The 24,014-nt window shown below is 50.7% G+C and overlaps 2 protein-coding genes across 3 annotated transcripts in view; one reads left to right on the top strand and one right to left on the bottom strand.

Moving 5' to 3' along the window:
• The window catches only part of PCSK7 (proprotein convertase subtilisin/kexin type 7), a 30,008-nt gene extending 20,794 nt beyond the window's left edge, over positions 1-9,214 (top strand). For both annotated transcript variants that reach the window (XM_080983456.1, XM_080983455.1), the window contains exons 10-16: positions 380-487; positions 1,428-1,530; positions 4,199-4,355; positions 4,740-4,834; positions 5,806-5,899; positions 6,859-6,976; positions 7,934-9,214. In XM_080983456.1, coding sequence (XP_080839582.1) covers positions 380-487; positions 1,428-1,530; positions 4,199-4,355; positions 4,740-4,834; positions 5,806-5,899; positions 6,859-6,976; positions 7,934-8,290 — 1,032 coding nt within the window. In that variant the 3' untranslated portion in view covers positions 8,291-9,214. The remainder of the gene's footprint in view (positions 1-379; positions 488-1,427; positions 1,531-4,198; positions 4,356-4,739; positions 4,835-5,805; positions 5,900-6,858; positions 6,977-7,933) is intronic.
• A 1,292-nt stretch (positions 9,215-10,506) lies between these two features.
• TAGLN (transgelin) lies at positions 10,507-20,083 on the bottom strand. The gene is made up of 5 exons (XM_080983722.1): positions 19,939-20,083; positions 15,114-15,319; positions 13,687-13,858; positions 12,638-12,740; positions 10,507-11,188 (listed from the first exon to the last, which is right to left on the bottom strand). The coding sequence occupies exons 2-5, from the start codon at positions 15,291-15,293 to the stop codon at positions 11,044-11,046; spliced, it is 600 nt and encodes a 199-aa protein (XP_080839848.1). The 5' UTR covers positions 15,294-15,319; positions 19,939-20,083; the 3' UTR covers positions 10,507-11,043.
• Positions 20,084-24,014: the final 3,931 nt, after the last annotated feature.

Here is a 24,014-nt window from a genome sequence, read left to right as displayed (position 1 = left end):
ATCAGTGCTGGTGCTGAGCCAACCACTCCCATCCCAGAGACCTGGAAAAGGAGGAGTGGGGTGTGGCTCTGCTCTCCCCTCCTCCCACAACCCCTGCCAATTCAAAGGCGTATCAATGAAGCAGGATGCTTGGGCAGGGGGACTGCCAGCCGGACCGTTTCAGATCCGGAACTGCATTCTTCCCTGCTCCTTTCGGCCCTGCTGATTCAGCGTTTCAGATCCAGCCTTGAATCCTACTCTCTGCAGTGGCTCCCAGGCTACGTGGGTCACAGCAGCATCAAAGCCTCCTCCATCCTCTGAAGCCGCGGTCTCTCCCGCCTTCCCTGTCTGAGGCCCAATCTCTTGCCCCAGCTAATCAGCTCCCTGCCTCCCTTTGCAGTATGAAGACAACCGGGCCAGCTGGGATGTCAACCAGGCTGGCCTCAGCCACAGTCACCAGCACGGGTTTGGCTTGCTGAACGCTTGGAGGCTGGTCAACGCGGCCAAGGTAGTCGGAAGAGGACCAAGGACCAGGGCTGCTTGTCAGAATGTGGGGGGAAGGCAGCTGTCTGCTCCATGGTTCTCATTTGGGTCCTGTTCCCCCATTCCCAGAGAAAGGGAGAAGGGATTGATGCATCTAGGGGGCTGCCCTCCACCTGGGCATTGTAGTCTTCAGCCAGAAGCATGGGGCAGGGGCCAGAGAGTATTGGGATGGACTTGCTGCCCCCTACAAGACCCCCACACCCCTCACTGCAGGCTGAAAGGGCTGGGGCAGTGTCTGCAAGCTGACAGGCTTGCAAAGTTGTTTTTCCACAATTAAGGCCAGGAGATGAACTGGTGGTGTAAGAGCCATCTTCAGATATCTGAAGGGCTTTCACATGCAAGGTGAAGCATGCTTGTTTTCTGGTGGGACCAGAATCAGTGAATTCAAATTGCAAGAAATACTCATTTCGAACAAAACCTTAGAATAATAGAATTGTAGAGTTGGAAGGAATACACCAAGGGTCATCCAGTCCAACCCCCTGCAATGCAGGGATCTCAACATGTGGTCCCCCATCCAATTTGAAACCAGACCGGACCCTGCTTAGCTTTGCAAATGTGCCAGCGGTTTTATTGCTTTCTCACAGTAAGAGCTGTTCAGCGGTGGAACGGATTCCCTCTGAAGGCGGTGGACTCTCCATTTGAGAGATTGAGTGGTCACCCATCAGGGATGCTTTTGTTGAGATTTCAGGGGGTTGGACTAGATATCCCTCGGTGTCCCTTCCAACTCTGCAATTCTAGGATTCTGCGTGAAATGACTTTGGGCTGAGTGCTCCCTGCTCCCTCCTTTTCTGGACGGTGGGGCATAGCGTCGTGTATAGGGCGCTGCATGCAGGGGCTTGCAGAAGAAAGCTCTGTGTGGTGCTCAGCGCTCCCCTTCTCCTCTCTTTCTTCTCCCCTACTGGCAGATCTGGGAGTCGGTCCCTTACCTGGCCTCCTACGTCAGTCCCATCTTGAAGGAGAGCAAAACCATCCCCATGGCGCCACAGCAGCTGGAGGTCACCTGGAATGGTTCGTGGAGCTTGGAGGGGAGGGGGGGAGGGGAGGGGCATGAACTAATAAATCTCAGCTGGTTTAACTGCCCTGACGTCCCCTGTGAACCCAGGAAGGGGCAGGCCTGTGAAAGCCTGTCGCCCTCCAAAGGAATTCCCTGTTCCCTTGCAAAACTACAGATCCGATCCCACAACTCCTTGGGAGTGGGGGAGCCATGCTAGATCTAAAAAACAAGTTTCAACCTGTGGAACTCCCTGGGGCAGGAACCACTTGGAAGCTCTTCTTCCTTTGAAATGAGGGAGCTTTGAGAGGAGAACCTCCTGTTGGTTTGGGATCCCTGTCAATTAGCAGGATGGAGAGTGATGCTCCTTGCAATTTCCATTATTCCGACCAAAATGGTCAGTCCGAGTTTGATGGGGAGAGTGCGGAATCGGGGAGCGTTTGTGCGAACTCTCACGCTGCGGCCGGGGGAGGGGGGAGGGAGCTGGAACTGCTGTGCTGCCCCCTCCTCTTTACCCCAACCAACGCCAGGCCGCCTCAGCAGGATGTGTGTGCATGGATGCTTGCCCAAGCTAGAGGCTCCCTCTGCCCATTTTAGGCAATGCGGCAGCTCCTGTCTTGGCCAGCTTCCGTCCACACAAACAAGACACACACACACACATTGCGAGACCTCCCTTCCCCAGCTACTGATGCCTCCCAGAGGTGGTTTCATCCCATCCCTCTGTTTTCCTTGAGAAGCCTCGAGGCCTCCTAATTCATGTTCTTCCTTCGTGCAACTGGGGAGATTTCTTGCAGGGCGTGCGGCTCACGTTGTCCACCGGTGAGAGAGGCCCACTGACCTAGCAGTGCCTCTCCAGCACCACATTCCGGCAGGACTTGAGCAGGGAGATTCTGACTCTCCCCACCATGGGGCTGCTGAACGCTTTGCCTTGTAAGGTTGCAGCGGGCCAGCCCTGCCTGAGAAACATGAGTGCCATAATAGTAATAGTAGTAGTAGTAGTAGTAATAATAATAATAATAATAATAATAATAATAATAATATATTTATACCCCACCCTCTCCTGCCAGGGCCGGGCTCAGGGCGGCTAACACCAGTAAGATTACAATAAAAACATAATAGGTGAGGGGGAAAAACAATTTAAAATGCAGCCTCATTTTAATAATAGCCCATACAGTGGTACCTCAGGTTACATACGCTTCAGGTTACAGACTCCGCTAACCCAGAAATATTACCTCAGGTTAAGAACTTTGCTTCAGGATGAGAACAGAAATTGTGCGGTGGCGGCGCAGTGGCAGCAGGAGGCCCCATTAGCTAAAGTGGTGCTTCAGGTTAAGAACAGTTTCAGGATAAGAACAGACCTCTGGAACAAATTAAGTACATAACCGGAGGTACCACTGTAATAGCCCATAGATCAAAACCATAAGGGGAGGGAAACATAAGGGTCAGACTGAGTCCAAACCAAAGGCCAGGCGGAACAGCTCTGTCTTGCAGGCCCTGCGGAAAGATGTCAAGTCCCACAGGGCCCTAGTCTCTTGGGACAGAGCGTTCCACCAAGTCAGGGCCAGTACTGAAAACTGATTAGGATGGGGAGGCATGGGGGGGCTGTCTTGGGCCTTCCCCCACCCTGCTACCCCATCAATACTAGAAAAAAACCCTGTCTCTAGTCAACATGCCCTGGGGAGGCCCTTGGGGAGCTCTAGGAAGATGCAACATGATCTTAAGGTTAGGGGGGAGAGATCCCCCCCGTGGGCTTCTGCTTGTTCCCAGCCTTCCCCAGAGCCTTGGAGTCCTTGGAAGGGAGTCCAGGGCTGCTCCGCGCCTGTTTCCCGTAAAAGGAATTCTCTCCGGCGAAATGTGAAACAACAAACAGAAGGGTAGGAAATGCCAGAAAGCGGCTGAACCCCAGAGAGGAATGCAAGAGTCAGGCTCTGAGGGTGGAGGGAACTGCAGCCTTGAAAGGGAGATCGCGGGGTCTTGCTTGTGGGCTTCCCTTTGCAGCAGTGTTTCCCCAAACTTGGGCCTCCAGCTGTTTTTTTGGGACTACAGTTTCCATCACCCCTGACCACTAGTCCTGCTAGCTAGGGATGATGGGAGTTGTAGTCCAACAAAACAGTCCAACAAACAAGTTTGGGAAACACTGCTTTGGGGCAACAGGGTGGCTATCATGAGACCAGGATGCTGAGCTAGGTGGGCCCCCTTGGGCCTGATCCAGCATCCAGGCTCCTCTTTGGTAGCTTCCTGTGAGGAAGGTACTTTTTTGATGGAGGAGCTTAGGAAGAGCCTTCCATGGAGGTGGCCAAAAGTTGGAGGAGCTTTTAAGGCAGGAAGCTAGGAGGAGCAGATCTGAGCCTGGTCAGCGCCTCTGCTTCTTGCTTCCCACCTGCTGCTCCCAGGGTGGCACCCTGGTCCCGAGCCCCACGTGCGCAAGTAATGCCGCGAGTGGTTGGCGTGCGCACAGATGGCACAAGTCGTGCTCACTGGAGGTCAAGCGAGATGTTTGCTGCAACCGATTAGGCCCAGCTGTGGTTTGTGGACCATGGGCATCGTCCCACTTGCATCCATGCCAGGATGATGCTCACCCACCTCCTCTGCCCATGCACAGCCTTCCCAAGGCCTTGCAGGAGGAGGAGCACTTAGGGTTCCAGGGCAAGCGGCCATTGTGCAGTTGCTTCTCTCCCTTCTCAGTCACAGAAGCTGACCTGGAGCTCTCAGGGATGAGGACCCTGGAGCACGTGGCTGTGACTGTCACCATCACCCACCCCCGGCGTGGCAACCTGGACATCCGCCTCCTCTGTCCCAGCGGCATGAAGTCTTGGATCGGGACACCACGGAGCATGGACTCGTGAGTAGGACGGCCCCTGGAAGGAAGCAGGTGGGGGGATCGCCAAGCGCAACACCAGCCCCTCAGATAAACCTCTTTCCGTTTAATAATAATAAATAATAAAATTTTATTTATATCCCGCCCTCCCCAGCCGAAGCCTGGTTTCAGAGCGGCTAACGACAATAAAAGTAACACAGTATTCTAAAATCAGTTCATTTTAAAATCAATTCAAAATCAAATTAATGGCAACCATTGGGCTAGAGTTCTGTGAGGATTACCAAAGGAGGGGGTCAGACTGTGCTTTGGCCAAAGGCCTGGTGGAACAGCTCTGTCTTGCAGGCCCTTGCAGGGATTCCAAGCTCTGCGGACGCTGCACAGATTCCATGTCCTCCGTCTCTCCTGTAGGGATCCCAGTGGCTTTGCGGACTGGACCTTCTCCACCGTGCGCTGCTGGGGTGAGGAGGCGCAGGGCACCTACCGCCTTTTGATCCGGGATGTTGGTGAGTCCTGCAGCTTCACTCCCTCTTTCCCCAGAGGGAGGACTCTTGCCCCCTCCTTTCACCCCATGTGGTTCTTGCTGTGAAATCTCCTCAGAGCCTTGCATGGCTTCCTGCACATGTGCCACTCACCTGCTCCTTGACAGCACTGTGACTGCCTAGAATCGAGACCCTTGCCTTTTCCAGAGGCTCTACTTGCCCGCAGACTCTACTTGCCCGCAGACTGTCTCGCCAGAGTGGTGCATGCTCTAGTTATCTCCCACTTGGACTACTGCAATGCGCTCTACATGGGGCTACCTTTGAAGGTGACCCGGAAACTACAACTAATCCAGAATGGGGCAGCAGCTAGACTGGTGACTGGGAGCAGCCGCTGAGACCATATAACACCAGTCCTGAAAGACCTACATTGGCTCCTAGTACATTTCTGAGCACAATTCAAAGTGTTGATGCTAACCGTTAAAGCCCTAAACGGCCTTGGCCCAGTATACCTGAAGGAGTGCCTCCACCCCTATCATTCTGCCCGGACGCTGAGGTCCAGCGCCAAGGGCCTCCTGGCGGTTCCCTCACTGCGAGAAGCAAAGCTACAGGGAACCAGGCAGAGGGCCTTCTCGGTAGTGGCTCCTGCCCTGTGGAACACCCACCCATCAGATGTCAAAGAGAGAAACAACTCCTGACATTTAGAAGACATCTGAAGGCAACCCTGTTTAGGGAAGTTTTTAATGTGTGACATTTTAATGTATTTTTAATCTTTGTTGGAAGCCGCCCAGAGTGGCTGGGGAGACCCAGCCAGATGGGCAGGGTATAACTTAATAAATTATTATTGTTGTTCTTGTTGTTATTATTATTATTATTATTATTATTATTATTATTATTATTATTCTGGGAGGTGGCAAGCTCCCCTCTTGCCCCTTGTCTGTGTGATCCCACAAGCCTCTCCCTCACTAGTCTCTCCTGCCAATGCCTCTCCTTTGCAGGGGACGAGACCCTGGGAGCTGGTGTGCTGAAGCACTGGCAGCTGACTCTGTACGGATCCTCGTGGGCCCTTGCCGAGATCAAGGAGCGACAGAGGTAAGGATGGTGAGATTTGGGGCAGAGGCACGAGCGTCAGAGAGGCTGGGAGGTGGCCAGGCCTGACAATTCGACTCCATTTCTCTGTCTCAGTTAAGGCTGGGTGATACCTGGTTTTCAACGTTGCAATATAAATCACCAGCAAAACATCACAATATAACAATATTGTCACGATGTCTGAAATAAGGATGGAGCTATGTAGAGGCATTGGCTGGCTTCACGGTTTCCCCCACATTGTGATTTTTGCATAGTCACAAACATCATGATTCATAGTATATTGCCAGGTTACAAATTACGAAACCACTATCGTGATATGGACTTCAAACCGGTTTTGGGTGATACATCAATATATCGCCCAACCCTAGTCTCAGTCAGGAGCAAGAGGATGCCCAGTTAAAATGCTCTTGTAGCTCCCCAGCCCCCACTGGAAGGGATTCCCCCTGATCAATTTCATGTGTTCAGTGACTCCACTAAAAAACAAACTCAAGGGGGCTTACAAAGCAGATAAATACTTCTGTTCTGGGCCTGGCCTGGTCACCCTAATTGGGAGGGGGAAGTAATTTTTCTTAGGTCAGACTAGCAATGACCCAAAGGGTGTTTTTTGGCTTTCACATTTATTTTTGTTTTCCCTTGTGATATGTGGCTTAGCTAGCTAGCATGAGCCACCTTGGATGATTTTGTCTGGTGGCTTTTGCACTACCTCCATGTTCGGAGGCCAATTGCTGGGAATCACAAGTGTGGACGGGAGAGCTGCCATTTCACTCAGATTGTGCTTAAGGACTTCTGGTTGGGCCCTGTCATAACAGGATCCTGGGGAAAATGGTGGGGGGCAGGGGAAGGCTTTGGCCAGAGAGGGTAGACCACAGGAACCTGCCTTAAAAATCTGGCTGAAAGGAAGAAAGGAAAAATTGCTCCCCTGCCTGTTGGGTGTAATTCAGAAAAGGCTGTTTCTCCTGCAGGCTGGTTGAAGAGGCCATGAGTGGGCGATACCTGGACGGCGATTTTTCCTTGCCCTGCCCACCAGGCCTGCAGATCCCTGAGCAGGAGCCTTACACCATCACCACCAACACCCTCAAGGTAATGGACACCTGCCTGTCACAGGATCCTCAACAGGCAGTGGAGGGAGAAAGAATAATAGAATTGTTGAACTGGAAGCAGTCATGAGGGTCATCAGTCCAAACCCTCTGCAATTCAGGATTTTTTCACCCAATGTGGAGAATCAAACCCACAACCCTAGGATTAAGAGTCTCAAGCCCTACCTACTGAGCTAGTGAGGGGCAGGGGCTTGGGCGGTGGCGTGACGATAAGTCAGCGCAACAGGGCACTGTGGGTTTGGTCAGTGGAATAATGGGGTCCCTTTTTGATTGGTTTAGAGCAGACAAGCCCTGGAACATGTGTGTTCAGTGAGGTTTATTGCAGCCTTGTGGGTCATCGGAGGCTGTGGGTAATCTTGGCTAATTGGTGGGGAGGGGAGGCTAGACTAGGGTGGTGGAAGTGGCAAATTTTGACATGCAGGGCCTCATCATGTCAGCTCCCCCTAGCCATGGACCTCAGCTTAGTTAGGCTCCGCCGACAGCCTCAGAATAATTGCAGGCTGGCAAAGGGTGGTCTGCCAGAGGTTGGCGTGTTGGACTTCAGCTGGCAAGACCACATTCACCCACTGCCTCCCTGGCCAGCCGCGAAGTTCACTGGGTGATACTGGGCCAGCCATAGACCGAGTCTCCAAAGCTACTGAATGCCAGGATTGTGGCCCAAGCCAAGCCAGACATGACTTCCACTCCCTTCCTGGCAAAGCTTATTCTGCTGGTAGATTCTGTGCCACTTGGGTGAAAAACCACCCAAGCACACCCCCCCCCCCGCAATGTTTTCCACTGCTCACAAGACCATAGGAACTTTGAACTCTTGTTTGAGCCAGGATGCGCTCCCCTCCCTGGTTTCCCTCTTTCCTGGTCTGTTGTTTTTTGCAAAGGTTTTTTTTACCTCCATGCCAGTTCTGACCTCCCCTCTCTCTCCTCTCCCCTTCTCACCTCCCAGACCCTGATGCTGTTGGGCTGCTTTGCTGTCTTCTGGACCTTCTATTACATGCTGGAGGTGTTCCTGATGCGCCACAGCGTGACCTTTGACCTGGCCGCCTGCGGCAACGCCATGGCCTGCCCTTGGTCCTCGGAAGGCAGGACAGCCAAGAGCCTGGAGGATGGGCTAGAGATGGAGGAGACCGTCCCCCTGTATGGAGGGAAGGAGCTGGAGCCCGAGCAGCAGCCATCCTGCCTGGGGGTGGAGGAGGAGGCAAGAGTGGCAGGCGGAGCTGCGGGCACCCCAAGACCATCGGCAGGGAGAGGCTTGCTGAACCTCCCAGAGCAAGAGCAGGCTACCTCACCCGGGGTTTACTAACTGCTGGCAGAGAGCCCTGGACATGCAAACTGAACCAGCGCTTGCCCTGGGTTTGGCACACAGGGAGGAAGTCCGACCGACGGAAGCATCTCTTTGCGGGTAGCCCAGCTTGCCCCTAACCCTGGCCCCTTCTTGCATTTGGGGGCCACCGCCTGTGCCGTGGGATTCCCAGGGTGCCTGTGGCTGGCACAGAGGCTGAGCCTTGCCCGGGGGTGGGCAGCCTTATTCAGTGTCTGTGGTGGGGCTGAGATCTGGGGGTGTGCCAAGGGGGTGGGGTGCAGAGGAAGCCTGCCCCTGCAGTGCCCCACAAACTTTGCGGAAAGGAGCCTGTGGGCTCTCACCAACTCGCTGCCTTATCCTGCTGCCACGTGGCGCAGCAGACCCTGGGCTGGCCGGTGCCCCCCGCCTGCCAGCCTTCTCACACTGTCCCAGTGCCCCCGCCTGCGTCGCCTGCCTTGCTGCTGACGAATGGCAAAGAGGAGCAGCTTTCGGGGGCCTTCCTCCACCACTGGAACCCAAAAGGGTATCATTCAATGCACTTCCTTTCTGTACGTATATCCTGACACAGCCGGGATCAGGAGCAGAGCATGGGCAGCTTTCCATGGAGTTGAGGGCTGGGTGAAGGCCCTGGCTTGGGACCACGTCAACGAACGAAACAGTCTTTGGTGGCAGCTGCATGAGCCGTTCTCCTGCTGGGGCGGCGGCTTCTGCTTCTGCTATGACCCCCATCCCATTGGGAAGAAATGACATGTATGTCTTCTGTAGGCAGAAGAAGTGAGGCCTTTGTGCCACTCCCAAAGTCATTCAGCTTTGCAGGGATGGGCGGGTAATTATTATTATTTTCTAAATCAGTTGGGCGTGTTTTTTTTAATTAACAGCAAAAAGCTTTTCTTTGCAGCTTTCCAATAAACCCATTAAAATATGCCTTCTCCTTTTCTGTTTTATTTTCAAGCGGCACGTCGGAAATACACATACAAGCTTCACTTCTTATTAAAAATACAGGAAAAGGTGGGGGGGATATTAGCAATTTTTGAACTCTGGGTTTTAGAGCAAGAGAAAGGAATATAAATATATTGTATAAGATGAATCTGTCAAGTTTTAGGGCAGGGGTTGCCAACTGCTTTCAGTACGCTGGCAAATTTTGGATTTATGAGGGGGTGCCGGCTCCTCTGGTCATGTCTCCCCCCTGCCTGCCTGCCAAGAGACAGGTAGAAATAAGAGTACGTGCAGCACCCACACTCGTGTTTCCATGGGATCTTGAGAAAAGATCCAGTTGGCCTGAGCCTTGGCAAAGCCCATAGAGGTGAGAAAGGAAATGGGAAAGAGCGGCACTCTTCCCAACTTCCTGCTTCTGCTTGGTGTACTTTTCAAGGGAGGGAAACTGAGCCACTCTTCATGTTATGATAGCTGTGGCCGTGGGGGCACAGGGGCTCCGAGGCTTCATGGGTGCCGGGGGGGAGACCTCAAGGTTTAGGGCAGTAAAATAACTTCCCTAGTTTTCTTGGAAGCTGCTTAATTTGCATGGCCCAGGGCAGTGAGCTGGGGTAGCTTTCCCTGTGCATCTTGGAGGAGGGGAGTTTGGAGAGGCACCGCCAAGCAGAAAATGCAGGGAGGGAGTAACCCTGGCCATTTTGAAGATCCTTGCAGCTACTGAGGGAAACCAGCACACCAGACTCTCATGTTCAAGGCTAGGGTGTCTCAGCCTAGGGGTTTTTAAAGTGTGCATATTTTCCTTGTTGCTGTGTTTTCCCCTCTCAACACTGAAAGGGAAGTTCCCAAGAGGACTGCCCCCCTTTGGCCACTTTTCTCTGCCCTTCGTAGAATCGTAGAATTGTAGAGTTGGAAGAAACGCTAAGGATCATCGGCCCCCCCTGCAATGCAGGAATATGCAGCCGTCCCACACGGGAATCAAACCTGCGACCTTGGTGTTATCACCACGCTCTAGCCAACCAAGCGATGAAGCAAATAGCTTCTCTGGGTGCTTTGGCAATGGCTCAGCCTGCCTTCCTAAAGGGCTCGGCCTGCATCTGCTGGCTTTAGCACTTTGCCCAGAAGCAAGGAAGCCCCAGTGGCCAGACTGAGGCAGTTGCTAAAACGAGGACGAAATGGAGGCAAAGGGGATTCTTTAGGGAGTTTGCCCTTCTACTCCCGGCATCATAACTGCAGCAACAGAAAGGAGCAGCTCCAGATACACAGCCAAGAAAACAGCCTAAAAAAAAGAGTCATTGTTTTTAATGGATGAACAACAACAAAGTACAAAATGGGTGAGAGGCACACTCCCCTCCGCCACTTACGTAGAGGTCTTACTTATGTGCAAGTTTCAGCCACGTTCAAATATGCACCAGGGACAAGGTTTTCCATCGCCAGGGCAGGTGCCAAGGCTGCAATATCCCCTCTCCCCTCCTGCCCTTGGCTTTGTGAATGGCCACTTCCTCAGCTTTGCAAGGGTCAAAAGCAGCAAAGCAACAAGCATGCAAGGGACTGGCATTTGGCGTGGAGATGAAGCAAGCAGAATGCTTGGGGGGGGGGGGGCCTGTTGCCATGTAGCAACCTTGTAAGAATCCTCCTGCTCCCAGGTAGTAACTTCTGGGGCAGAGTTAAGGTGATTTTGAAAGGTTCTCCCAAAAAATTCCCAGTTGGCGGCCGTTGCTGCCCCTGCGGCATGATTCGTCGGGGTGGCATTGGGGCTCTTTGTGCAGGAGCTGCAGGGCCAGTTCTGCTAGGGGGTGGGGGTGGGGAGGGTTGCATCCTGCTTAGCTGATGATCTGTCGGGGTCGGCCATAGCCTGTCATGCCTGCCTGCGAGGCACCCTGGTTGGAGCCCATTTGTAGACCGATCACGTTCTTGCCCTCTTTCAGCTGACTGTCTGAGAAGTCCCGCCGGTTCTCCTGGGCTTTCCTACGGTTAAAAAAAGAGAGGAAAACAGGGTCAGCAATCTCACTTCTTGCAGTACTCGCCACTAAGGCTGGGCGATATATCGGCCCAAACTCGTTTGAAGTCCATATCGTGATACCGGTTTCTCATATATATAATTATGCATGCGTGTGCAATGCAAAAATCACAGTGTGGGGGATAGCGTGAAGCCAGTCAATGCTTCTCTCAATTCCTGCAGCCTCTGTTAACTCTGACAAATGCTGGAGATGTGGGAGTAAAAATGCGAACTTAGTACATATGATGATTAACTGCTCATTGATAAGATCATTTTGGTGCGAGGTGAGGATATATATAGCAAGAGTAATTTTTAAAAAATTGTTATTTCGGGGAATTGAATTTAATTCTAAATTATATACTGGAAATGTGGGAGATTACAAGGGGTCAAAAAAATGGATGTACCATGCCATATTTGAAGCAAAAAAACTTGTTTTGATGAATTGGAAGAGCCGCAAAAAGATTCCATTGAGCACATGGATTGACAATATGGACAGACTAGCCACATACAAACGAATTGCATGTTGACGCAAATTAAGAATGGATAAATATGAAGAAATCTGGAATGAATACTTAAGCGATAAGGCGGACAGTGGTGGGAAGTAGGGGGAGGAGAGGTGGGGAAAATATTGTTAAAATGGTGTAGTTATAGGTATATCAGTACTCAAATCTGAATTGCTAAATTGTGTTATTAGTCTTATTGTGGTTTTTGTTGTATGTGTTTTTTGGTGGTTTGTATTGAAAAAAACGATTAAATAATTTTTTAAAAAAACCTCTGCAGGAGGCAGCAAATCACAAGAGCAGGCACCGGCAAAAATCATGATGCGGGGAAAACCGTGAAGCCAGCCAGTGCCTCTACATAGCTCCATCCTTATTTCAGACATCACAATACATTGGTATATCATCATGTTTAGCTGGTGATGTATCACGATGTTGAAAACCAGATATTGCCCAGCCCTACTCACCCCGCCCCCCAAATAACTATCCTGCCCCCTGGTGCAAGGCTGGGCTTTTTATTTCTTTGTTTGTTGGAACATTAACACAATTTCTGCATCTAAATTGAGGTCTATTGCTCAGGAATCCCTTTTTGTGCAGAAATCTGGCTGCCAAAGGACGAATTTCCGCATTATAGCACTGGGGATTTGGAAATGGAAGCATTCGCTAGGTGAATGCTATAGTCATGGCAAGCTGAACTGAATTTGAGTTCCACGACCCTTGTGAGAATTCTGTCCAAGTCTAAATGGGCAAAATGCCTCTTAATACCCTCTCCTAGAAATAACGATTGGGGTTCAGGCAGCTGTTACGCTCAGATCCTGCTTGTGGCCTCCAACTGGGACACGAGAACAAGATCCCTTTGGGCCCGATCCACTTGCTGCTCTTCTTGGCTCCACTCCCCAGAGAGGCTCAGATGCCACTTACTTCATGAACCAGGAAGGGTCTCCACGATACTGTCCATCGTTCTTAGTCACAGCAAGGCTGCCCAAAGCCATCAGCGTCCTCTGAACTGCGGCCATGTCCTTCGCTAGGATGAGAGAGAAGGCGATTATTCTTAGGTTGGGCTGAGTCAAGGCACCACTGGCGTTCTCAAGAGCCACAACTCACTAGCACATTGTCTCTGTTATTAGGGATGGGAAAGCTTCAAACCCTGGATAGTCATAGTAGCCCAAACTGAGCTGGACGGGCCAAGGATCTGGTTCTGTGCCAGGCAGCTTCCTATGCTCAGGAAGTAAACCAGGCGTGCAGAGCCCTTGGTCCTCCAAATGTTGCTGAACTACAACTCCCACCACCTTGTGGCCATGGGTTATGCCTGCGGTGGCTGATGGGAGTTCATCAGCATCTGGCAGGTCAAAGGTTCCAAGCAGCAAATCCCAAAATCTGTTCCAAACCAGGACAGGCCGCTGCCAGATGACCCAGGCATGTCTTATAGGCTTCAGCCCCATGGCCAAGGATGAGGAACTACACTTGCTCCCTCCCCAGACCACCCTTGCTGCTCTCTCGTCCTACTTCAAATGCTAAGTGTCTTTTGCCTGGCTTGAAATGCGTCCTTGAACTCGGATCGTGCCTGTGGCTTGTCTGGGTGGTAGACAGAGAGGGGTGCGTGGGAGTTTGCATAGAAGCTAGCCTACTGTACCAGCTTCACGTCCATTGCTCCACCCACGTTTGCCTCTGGCCCCGCTCACTACTGGCATGTACCCCTCTCCCTAAAGGTTGTCCAGAAGGGAACTGGAAATGGCTCCCCATCTCTTGAGATCCAGGCAGCTTCTACCTAGACAGAGCTTGAACCTAGAAAGCCAATATTCCTCCAGCAAATGTTCAGCCAGGTGGAATATTCTAAAGGCAAACGTCATGCCAATTTTACAGGGGAGAGGCCAAGAGGCATTTTCACACTCATTCCCTTCCACTTTTTGTGAACTCTCTGTTGCCTGCTCATTGCCACCTGCCTCAGAAGGCCTTCCTTATCCTCCCACCTTCAAACAGATCGACCGTCTGGAAAATGTCCGTCTTCACCACGCCGTAGTCCTCTGCCGCCTTCAGGAACTGGGCTATCTGCTCCATCTGCTTGAAGACCATGCTAGGAGGAGTATCGGGGATCTTCACAGGCTTGGAAGCACAAAGACTGTTGATCAACTTGCCTAGGATCTGCCAGAGGAAGCGAAGGGAGCCACAGTCACTCAAGGGCTTAGAGCATCACATGTCACTGGAAACCCCAGGGCTGGCCCCAGCATTAGACAGAATGAGGCAGCCACCTCAGGTGGCAGGTGCCGGAAGGGAGGCAGAAGTGGATTCCCCCCAGCTCTTCTTTGTGACCCCCCACCAGCTATTCCCCTCTGTTGGAGGACAGAGCTGTGCATACCACGCAGTTTATCCTGGGTCCCCTAAACCAGCCTGATAGCTCTGGAAGAGTCAGCTGCCAATCCAGTTGGCTTCTAGATGAGGAGTGTGTGAGTGTGTATGATCTCTTGTCCTCGATAGCTCATTTGGTTAGAGCGTGGTGCTGATAATGCCAAGGTTACAGGTTCGATCCCCATACGGGGCAGCTGCATGTTCCTGCATTGCAGGGAGTTGGACTAGGTGATCCTCAAGGTCCCTTCCAACTCTATCGTTCTATGATCTCAGGCGGCAAAATGTATTGGGAAACCCCATAAGAGAGACCTGGGTCTCCCCTACTTCAGAGAGTGACAATGCCAAGGAGCAAGCTTTGTAAGACCTCACACATAATCCTGGTTGAGGGCATGTGTGGTTGGTTGGTTCGATTAGACAGGCTGGTTTCCTCCTGGCTCAAGGAAGCATTTGCGTTTGCAACCCCTGGAGCAGGTCAAAAGTCTAGCTTCCAAAGTGGCTCAATAAAATGGGCCCCGGGATATGGCCTGAAGGCCCAGGAAGCCACCCTCTTACTGAAGCTAAGCAGGCCTGGGTCTGATCAGGGCTTTGGTAGGCAAGTGCCTGGGCACAAATCATGCTGCCTTCAGAGATGGATTTAGGGGAGCGCGCCTGGTTTGGTCACCCTGGGAGAGGAGCCTCAGGGGTGCTGCTAGAGGTGCCACAACTATGATTTCGAACCGAGTGTGAGGGGGCCATTTGAGACCCCAAAGTCTACCACTGCTGCCCTGGGCTCCGTGATGGGAAAAATGTGGGCTGCAATTGTAAGAAACCGATGGACTGATGGAGGCCGCCTGCATACCAGGGCTTTCATGGGCCTGGAGTCTTTGTTCCCCCCATTTAACCTGGGAACCCCGCGATCAAATAGTGGTGGGTGAGGGGCTCACAGGGTTAGTTGGGCAGTTTAAGAGAATACTCTTCATGCCCCGAGTCACTGTTTCTTTTGCCATTACACCACGCAGTCCACAGCTGAGCCCCAAGGTTAGGGAGACAAAGGGACAAGATGAGTGCTTACAATGCCATTCTTCAGCCAGACCTGGAAGCCCAGCCTGCCACGTTCGGGGCGCCCCACATCTGCCCCACACTGGAGCACAACCCACTCCACCAGTCGCTCTTCCAATTCATCATCGTATTTCTTCTCAATCTTGGCCTGGACGTCTCTGCTCAGGCCAAAGGAAGGTCCTTTGTTTGCCATGCTTGTTGGAGAAGGAGGAAGAAAACCTGGGAAGACAGAAAGAGAGGTGGGCAGGGAGGTGAGGTTGGCTCAGAGAAGCCGAGAAGTGGGTTCTGGCAGAATGGCAGATGCTGGGAGAATCCTGCCCCCCTGTCCCTGCCCCACAGAGCAAAACACAGAGAGCAGCTGGGGTCAGGAGCATGGGAATGTGACCAGCAAGCTAGGCAGCACCCTCTGCATCCCAGAGGGATCTGAATTAAGAACCATTCCCATTTCCCCATCTTTGTACATTTGTGGGTGATGGGTAAAAAGGTAAAGGGACCCCTGACCATTAGGTCCAGTTGTGGCCAACTCTGGGGTTGCGGCACTCATCTCGCTTTATTGGCCGAGGGAGCCGGCGTACAGCTTCTGGGTCATGTGGCCAGCATGACTAAGCTGCTTCTGGCGAACCAGAGCAGCGAACGGAAACGCCATTTATCTTCCCACCAGAGCGGTACCTATTTATCTACTTGCGCTTTGACATGCTTTCGAACTGCTAGGTTGGCAGGAGCAGGGACCGAGCAATGGGAACTCACCCCGTCGCGGGGATTCGAACCGCCGACCTTCTGATCGACAAGTCCTAGGCTCTATGGTTTAACCCACAGCGCCACCCGTGTCCCGGGTGATGGGTAGAGATGCATAAACTTTATTTCTGACTGCAGAGAAAAGCCCAGAGAACAGATAAGTTAGGGTTGCCATATCTCAAAAGCAAAAAAGAGGACAGGTCGAGACACTGCCAGCCCCTTTCCTTGGCTTGGGCTGGCAGTGGCCGTAGAATGCAGAGTGACCTGAGCCCAAGCCACGTGCAACCCCCCCCCAAATAAAACTAACCCCCCCCAAAACCCTGGACATTTGCATGTTGCCCCCCCAAAAAGATTACATGTCTGGGATTTCCCATATGTATTGCAACCCTAGATAAGGCATTTGCTCAGCATTTCTGTCCTTTCCACACACACACTAAAAAAACCCAGCTGCATCTGGGAAACTGACAACACTGTGTTTAGCAACCTTTGTTAGAAAGAGGATGCTGCAACAAGGCCACTGTCTGTAGAAGGCAGAGGCCCAAAGTCCTTGTTTGCAGACCAGCATGACCCAGAGGCTGTTGCCTTTTGCTCTCCATCTGCCCCGCCCCTCTCTTGCTCTCCAGCATCTGATGGGAGGACAAAGGTATGCTAATGGTTTATTCCGAAGTAAAGAAGAGAATCCTTGTGGAATTGTCCCGTCAGAAAGCAACTTCCATGCGCGCTGGCGCATCCTGCCCACCAAGACCGGCTGAACGGCTCACACCAAATGCAGAAGTTGCACGTTGTCACATGCAGATGTCACCAAATGTACAAGTTCCACAGCAGGTCTTTTCTTCCCAGTATTGAAATGTTCAGGTCCCAAGTAAGTCTGGTCTTGACTGTAAGCCTTGGCTGGTGAGGCTGATGCCTCAGAGCCCCACATTAAGCGATAAATGGAAGCTAGGCCTGGTGGCAAGGCAGTGAGCCTGGGATCTTTTGCTCTGTCTGGCAAGGCGCTGGTGTTCCTGGGCTTGATAATCCTGGGACTCGCTGACACTGGAAGTAGGGGTGAAAGAAGGGTGTGCTGGCTCCCAGCTGAGGCTGCGAGCTCTCGTTTGCCAGCCAAAATGAGTGTCTATGGTGGGGAACCTGTGGCATTATGTTTGGAGTGTTTGACTAGGACCTGGGAGACCAGGGTACAAATCCCCACCTTTTAGGTGTGGCCTTGAAACAGTCAGCCTAACTTACCTCACAGGGTTGTGATGATAAAATGTGGAAGGAACCATACATGCCATCTTGATCGTGTTGCAGGAAAGGTGTGAGTGTAATGCAGACATAACGCTAAAATCTGCAGCGTGTTTCATGTTGCAGGGCCTTCTTGGCGGTAGCACCCTCCCTGTGGACGTCCCATCGGATGTCAAGGAGATAAAGAACTACCCAATTTGTAGAAGGCATCTGAAAGCAGCTCTGTATCAGGAAGTTTTTTATGTTTTTTGAAGTTTTTAATGTTTCAACATTTTATTATGTTGTTGTAGCTTGCTGGAAGCCGTCCAGAGTGCCTAGGGAAACCCAGCCAGATGGGCAGGGTACTACTACTACTACTACTACTACTAATAATAATAATAATTACTATATACAGCATGGAAGCCTGGGGTCATCCCGCCTTCAGTGCCCCTTGCTGTGGTTCTAGGAATTCCACTAGCACAGGCATCTTGTTGGGAAGACCCTCAAATCAAGAGGCACTGCAGGTTTTGGCCTGGAAGGATGGGCAGTATCTCAACTTTCCCAGTGGGGCTGTCAGCCACAGACCTAGGAGAGGGGAGGTCAGAAAGTGGGGATGGCAAAGATTCCCTGTGCTTCGACACACTTGAGTAACAGCTTCAACCAGCCTTCCTTGTGCCCTGCCCCACCCCTGCAGATCCCAAACCTGTCGAGGTAGGTTGATCCCTACTTTAGTGTTCCCTTCACTTTCTTGAAGTCAAAGCTCCCTGGAGATTAATTCCCTGGGGCAGAGAGATGCTTTTGCAAGTCTTTATTTCCCTGCCTGTTGCCCAGGCTCTGTTTCACAGCCTCCGTGAAAGCCAAGTTCCACATGGCACACTTCTCTGATGGAGCACAAAATGAACTGCTTGGGAACTGGGGCACACAAGCATATCCCAAAGGCTTTCCTCACAATGACCCATGGAAGGCCAGGCTGCACTGGATGGAAAGAGCCACTCCAGAATATCCGAGGTTGATCTGTTAGAAACAGCCAGAGAAACAGCCGGAGAAGCTAGCTACACACCCTTGGCCAGCATTGGCCCCCTGGTTGCCCCCCATATATATCACTCTGCTGGTGGTCACATTCTTGGTGCAAAATAGTTTTGAACAAACAAAACACGCTGGGTATGTTTAGTCTAGAAAAGAGGAGACGGAGGGGAGATATGATAGACATCTTCAAAGATCTCAAGGGCTGTCACATGGAAGATGGAGCAAGCTTGTTTTCTCTTGCTCTGGAGGGTTGGACACAGACCAATGGCTTCGAGTGTCAAGAAAGGAGATTCCAACTAAACATCAGGGGCGGGGACAGAAAGCTGTTCAGCAGCACAACAGACTCCCTTGGGAGGTTGTGGGCTCTCCTTCCTTGGAAGCTCTTAAGCAGAGATTGGATGGCCACCTGTCATGGACGCTTTAGTTAAGATTCCTGCATTGTGGGGGGGTTGGACTGGATTAACCTTGAGGTCCCTCTATGATTCTATGTATAGGAAATTGTACAGGCAGCATCAGTGGCAAATAGTGACTACTGCAGAGGTTCATTCAGAGGGTACCAAAGAGGCAACGTTTCTTTTTATGCAACCGACAAGCTTGAAAAATAGCACCAGTCTGTTATCAGATTTGCCTGTGCAAAACAGTGCTTCTTCTACAAGCTGCAGCAAGTTCCCCCAACCAGACCCTTCTGGCTACTTTCCTGCACAAAGTTCAAGAGAACTCAGAGAAGGTGCCCGATCCAGCTGCCCCTCCTTGCTCTGACTCAAGTTCACCCACCCAGCCTGGGCCACAGCCAAGGCAGCGCATACAGAAGCTGTGGATCCCACCTGGCCAAAGATTGCCTCTTTCTAGTTGGGGATGGTGATATGCAACAGAATAGCCCTGCCAGACAGCAAGGGTCCCTCAGGCTCAGGAGAGTTGCTTTCTTACAGCAGCTGGTCAGATGCCTTCAGGAAGCTCATAAGAAAAGCACCATCCGTCCTCAAAGTTTGCCCATTAGCATACCCTCCAACATTTCTCCAATGAAAATAGGGATGTCCTAGTCCATAAGATTAATAATTTTGTTATTTATACCCCACCCATCTGACTGGGTTGCCCCAGCCACTCTGGGTGACTTCCAACATGTACAGAAACACAACAAAACATTAAACATTAGAAAACTTCCCCGTACAGGGCTGCCTGTATAGTTGTACAGTGGTACCTCTGGTTACGTATTTAATTCGTTCCGGAGGTCTGTACTTAACCTGAAACTGTTCTTAATCTGAAGCACCACTTTAGCTAATGGGGCCTCCCGCTGCTGCTGTGCTGCCGCCGCACAATTTCTGTTCTCATCCTGAAGCAAAGTTCTTAACCCGAGGTACTATTTCTGGGTTAGCAGAGTCTGTAACCTGAAGTGTCTGTAACCCGAGGTACCACTGTATAGTTGCTCATCTCCTTGGCTTGGGGGTCACTTAGTTACAAGCTTTCTCCAATGGAAATAGGGACATCCTAAGGAAAAGCGGCACATTCCGGGATTAAATCAGAAACAGGGATGGCTTCTGTAAATCCGGGACTGTCCCTGGGAACAGGGACGCTTGGAGGGTCTCTATTAGCTGCTGCAGATGGAGGACCCATTTAGCCATGGATTGTCTGTGGAGTAGAGTTTGGACTGTATCCATCCCATCGCCTGTTTGCCTTTCTTCCAAGAGCATGCCTGGCTCGCTACAGGTGAAGAAGAAACCAGACGCTCCTGGGACGTTCAACTTCTCCATTGCCTGCTTAAGTCATTTGAAATGTGCTGCACTGCCATCAGTATAACCAGCCCAGCAGCTCCATCGTCCCTCTGCCCAGCACCCCATACACATGTTTCCCAGGAACACCTAAAAAGAGGCACTTACTAGGAGTTGCTCTGCGTTGCTCTCCTCCGATGATGCTCTGGCCACGCTCTGCAGCCAGCGGAGGCTGGGACTGGGGCTAAAAGGCTCTTCCAGCTCCTTGACCAGTGACATCATCGCCGGCCCTTCCCCACCAAGCCACCCCCACACCACTCTGCTCTCCAGACACCATATTTGGGGAAAGACTCCAAAAGACAGTGACGAAGGAGCCTTCCAGAGACATTCCCCACATGCCTGAGTCAGAGACGGTGGTTTCTGCCTGGGCCTGACCAGAGGGAGTCGGTCCTTTTTTAGGCAGGACTTTGTTCCAGGCTTTGCTTAGAGGATGCTGAGGGAGGGAGGGGGGAAGGGAGGTGGGGGGCTCTGCTCTGACCTCATCACTGCTTTCCCTGTGAGGTCAGAATACAAAGAATTTGCTAGGGTTGAGGGGCAGGAGGAATAAGGTACCAATGAGAGCTAACCTTGTTTGAATAACAGCTCTTGATTTTGCAACACCTGGTGAGTTACAGCCTAACGCCCCTCAAGATGTCGGGTGCAAGATTTTGCAACCATTCAGTCCCTCCCTGCTGAGTACTATCTCCTGAAGATAGTAATGGATGAATATCTTCCCCCCACATGGATCTAAACATTTGCCCAATAAAGATGCCCTGAAATTCTTCCGCATGAAATTAACAGCGTATTGTAACAGTTCGCCAACTTTGAATCTCCAAGATGATGGGAGTTTTTGCTGCACAACCAGAGCCCTCCCTGGCTCCTCATCCCCCTGTGTTTTCGACTCGAGTTCTTGGCCTCGCCAGAACTGACCGCAGCTGCATATCACAAAGTGCTTTACAAGATTTATAGTAAATAATTCTGTAAGGCAGGACACCAACTTATTTCTAATTGACATTTGGGGAACCAAGGCTGATGTGAGGGAGTGAGCTGTTCCACTAAGTCCATAGCTGAGTTAGATTCGAATCCAGGGGCTCAGCTACATTAGCGAAGAACAAAAATACTTTATACACGTTGTTTATGTATTCTAACACTGTGACACCAGATGGCGCTGTGGAGGTCCGTTTTTGCTAACCTGAATTCTCATACAAAGTTTGCAACACATTTAACTGAAACGCTTCTCTGATGTGTCTAGATCCAGCCCAGTTTCCAAGTCTGGTGTGGGTTTTTAATTTTTAGTTTACATAATTAATCACTGAATGGTAAGTGGTAAGTGCTACACAAATGACTGAGAAACATGCTATTTGCAGCTTCGTACAGTATCTTCATCTGAAGCTCTGGTTGATGCATCCTTCAGAAGTAATCTTGCAGCTGGAAAAGGTGCAGGAGACACAGGTTACAAGAACCATCAGAATAATGTAAATAAAGCCTTTCTGGAGAGTAAAAATGAGGAAAGAAAGAAGTGGGCTCAGGATAGTAGTCAAGCTTAAGGCAGAACTCACTGGTTCAAATCCATATCTGGAAACAAATGCACTAGCTGCCTTAAACAAGTCAATCTTCTCTCAGCCTCAGCCCCCACTTTGGCAACAGGGGAGCAACACCGTTCTACTTTGCAGGGCTGTTGTAATTGTGTGTGTGTGAGAGAGAGAGAGAGAGAGAGAGAGAGAGAGAGAGAGAGAGAGAGAGATGCTTTTTACGCTTGAAATGCACTGTACAAATAAAGGATAATAATAATAATAATAATAATAATAATAATAATAATAATAATAATAATAATTTATTACTTATACCCAGCCCATCTGGCCGGGCCTCCCCAGCCACTCTGGGTGGCTTCCAACAGGATGTAAAAACACAAGAAAACATCAAACATTAAAAACTTCCCTAAGGGCTGCCTTCAGATGTCTTCTAAAAGTCAGATAATTGTTTATCTCCTTGACATCTAGTGGGAGGGCATTCCACAGGGCAGGCGCCACCACCAAGAAGGCCCTTTGCCTGGTTCCCTGTAACCTCACTTATCACAGTGAGGGAACCGCCAGGAGGCCCTTGGAGCTGGACTTAAGTGTCTGGGCTGAATGATGGGGGTGGAGACGCTCCTTCAGGTATACTGGGCCGAGGCCATTTACCGGTAGGGCTTTAAAGGTCAGCATCAACACTTTGATTTGTGCTTGGAAATGTACTGGGAGCCAATGTAAGTCTTTCAGGACCAGTGTTATATGGTCTCAGCAGTCACTCCCAGTCACCAGTCTAGCTGCCGCATTCTGGATAAGTTGTAGTTTCCGGGTCACCTTCAAAGGTAGCCCCACGTAGAGCGCACTGCAGTAGTCCAAGCAGGAGATAACTGGAGCATGCACCACTCTGGCGAGACAGTCCGCGGGCAGGTAGGGTCTCAGCCCGCGTACCAGATGGAGCTGGTAGACAGCTGCCCTGGACACAGAATTGACATGTGTCTCCATGGACAGCTGTGAGTCCAAAATGCCTCCTAGGCTGCGCACCTAGTCCTTCAGAGGCACAGTTACCCCATTCAGGACCAGGGAGTCCTTTACAGCCGCCCACTCCCTGTCCCCCCAAAACAGTACTTCTGTCTAGTCAGGATTCAACCTCAATCTGTTAGCCGCCATCCATCCTCCAACCGCCTCCAGACACTCACACAGGACCTTCACCTCCTTCACTGGTTCTGATTTAAAGGAGAGGTAGAGCTGGGTATCATCCGCATGCTGATGAACACCCAGCCCAAACCCTCTGATGATCTCTCCCAGCAGGTTCAAATAGATGTTAAAAAGCAAGGGGGATAGAACCCTGAGGCACCCCACAAGTAAGAGCCCAGGGGTCTGAACACTCATCCCCCAACATCACTTTCTGGACACGACCCAGGCGGAAGGAGCGGAACCACTGTATAACAGTGCCGCCAGCTCCCAGCTCCTAGACGGTCCAGAAGGATGTCATGGTTGATGGTATCAAAAGTATGGTATTAAAAGGAAAAGGCATACTGAATAAGAAAGAACTAGCATACTGGCTCTGTTTGCAGACAACAGGGCCTGACACTATGTCCATTCCTACCCGACCCACCCACCCCTGGCAGAATCTTTCACTGAATGGCTTAGGCTTCTTCACCCCAAACATGCAATGGGACTAGGTCCAAAATCCATATTCAGGAGAGGCAGAGAAAGGACCTATGGAGTAATTTGAAAAGCATAAATCTGTATTGACTTCTGGAAAGCCCACAATCACTGGGTGGAATAATGTTTTAAAGCATAATTGCTTTGATATGTTTTTAATTGTAATTGCCTTTAATGGTTTTATACTTTGTTTTTGCTTTCAAACTGTGCATCTGTTTGCTTCCCTGCGCTCCTTGGGCAGGAAGGAAAGGATAGAAATTCTGAAATTAATAATAAAATTTTAAAAACAACCATAAAGAGCCAGTCACACACACTCTCCTTTCAAGGCAACAATACTTCCATCCCTGGCTCGCCCTGTCCCACCCGATGATGGAGTAACAGCAACATCTAATGGCTGTCCTGATCTTTTACAAGGCAGAAAATCTGGTGCTGTGGCCAGTTCTATGTTCAGATTTAACCATCAGCTCTCACAAATAAAAATATGCTAATTTATGAGCTGCCTTTGGACCTTGTTTTAATTCAGAATGGTATCGTAAAAAGGAGCCCCTGCTTGTTTGTAAGGGCCAATGCTGTTAAGTTGTGGGTGAACATATCAGACGACACAGCGATTCTTCAAACAGCTCTTGTTTATTCACAGGCCAGAACAGAACTGAACTGAAGGGTTCAGTCAGCCTGCTTATATAGAGCTCCAGTACAACGTAACTGTAACAATTTTCTAAAACTATCCAATCACTGAACGTCACTTTCGATCCCTTATTTGCATAACTATCTACAGTATCGCCCTGCTGGCCCAGGGTGAGAACTTCAGTACATAACAAATGCACCAAGGAGTAAAAGGCTGGGTTTAACCATGCTGGCATCATAAGCCAAATTGCAGTGGGAAATTACAAATCTCCGCCTACTGGCTGTTTGAGGTTCCAGGCAGAAAGCACTCCTGTGTGATTTGGAACATGTGAAACATAGAGGGGCCTCTGAACATGCACAGTGTGGCTTCCCTCACCATTGCAGAACTGGATTTCTCAGAAAGCACTA

Source organism: Podarcis pityusensis, assembly GCF_964106645.2.
Source record: "Podarcis pityusensis genome assembly, chromosome: 15".
NCBI lineage: Eukaryota > Metazoa > Chordata > Lepidosauria > Squamata > Lacertidae > Podarcis > Podarcis pityusensis.
The sequence above is the reverse complement of the archived record's forward strand: the minus strand, read 5'-3'. Positions and strand labels throughout refer to the sequence as shown.

Excerpts from the sequence above, each read along its gene's own strand:
- TAGLN (XM_080983722.1), bottom strand. The coding sequence starts at position 15,293 with ATGGCAAACAAAGGACCTTCCTTTGGCCTGAGCAGAGACGTCCAGGCC. Across the intron at positions 13,859-15,113 it reads TCTGGCTGAAGAATGGCATT|ATCCTAGGCAAGTTGATCAA; the intron begins GTAAGCACTCAT and ends TTCCTCTGGCAG. Across the intron at positions 12,741-13,686 it reads GACGGTCGATCTGTTTGAAG|CGAAGGACATGGCCGCAGTT; the intron begins GTGGGAGGATAA and ends CTCTCATCCTAG.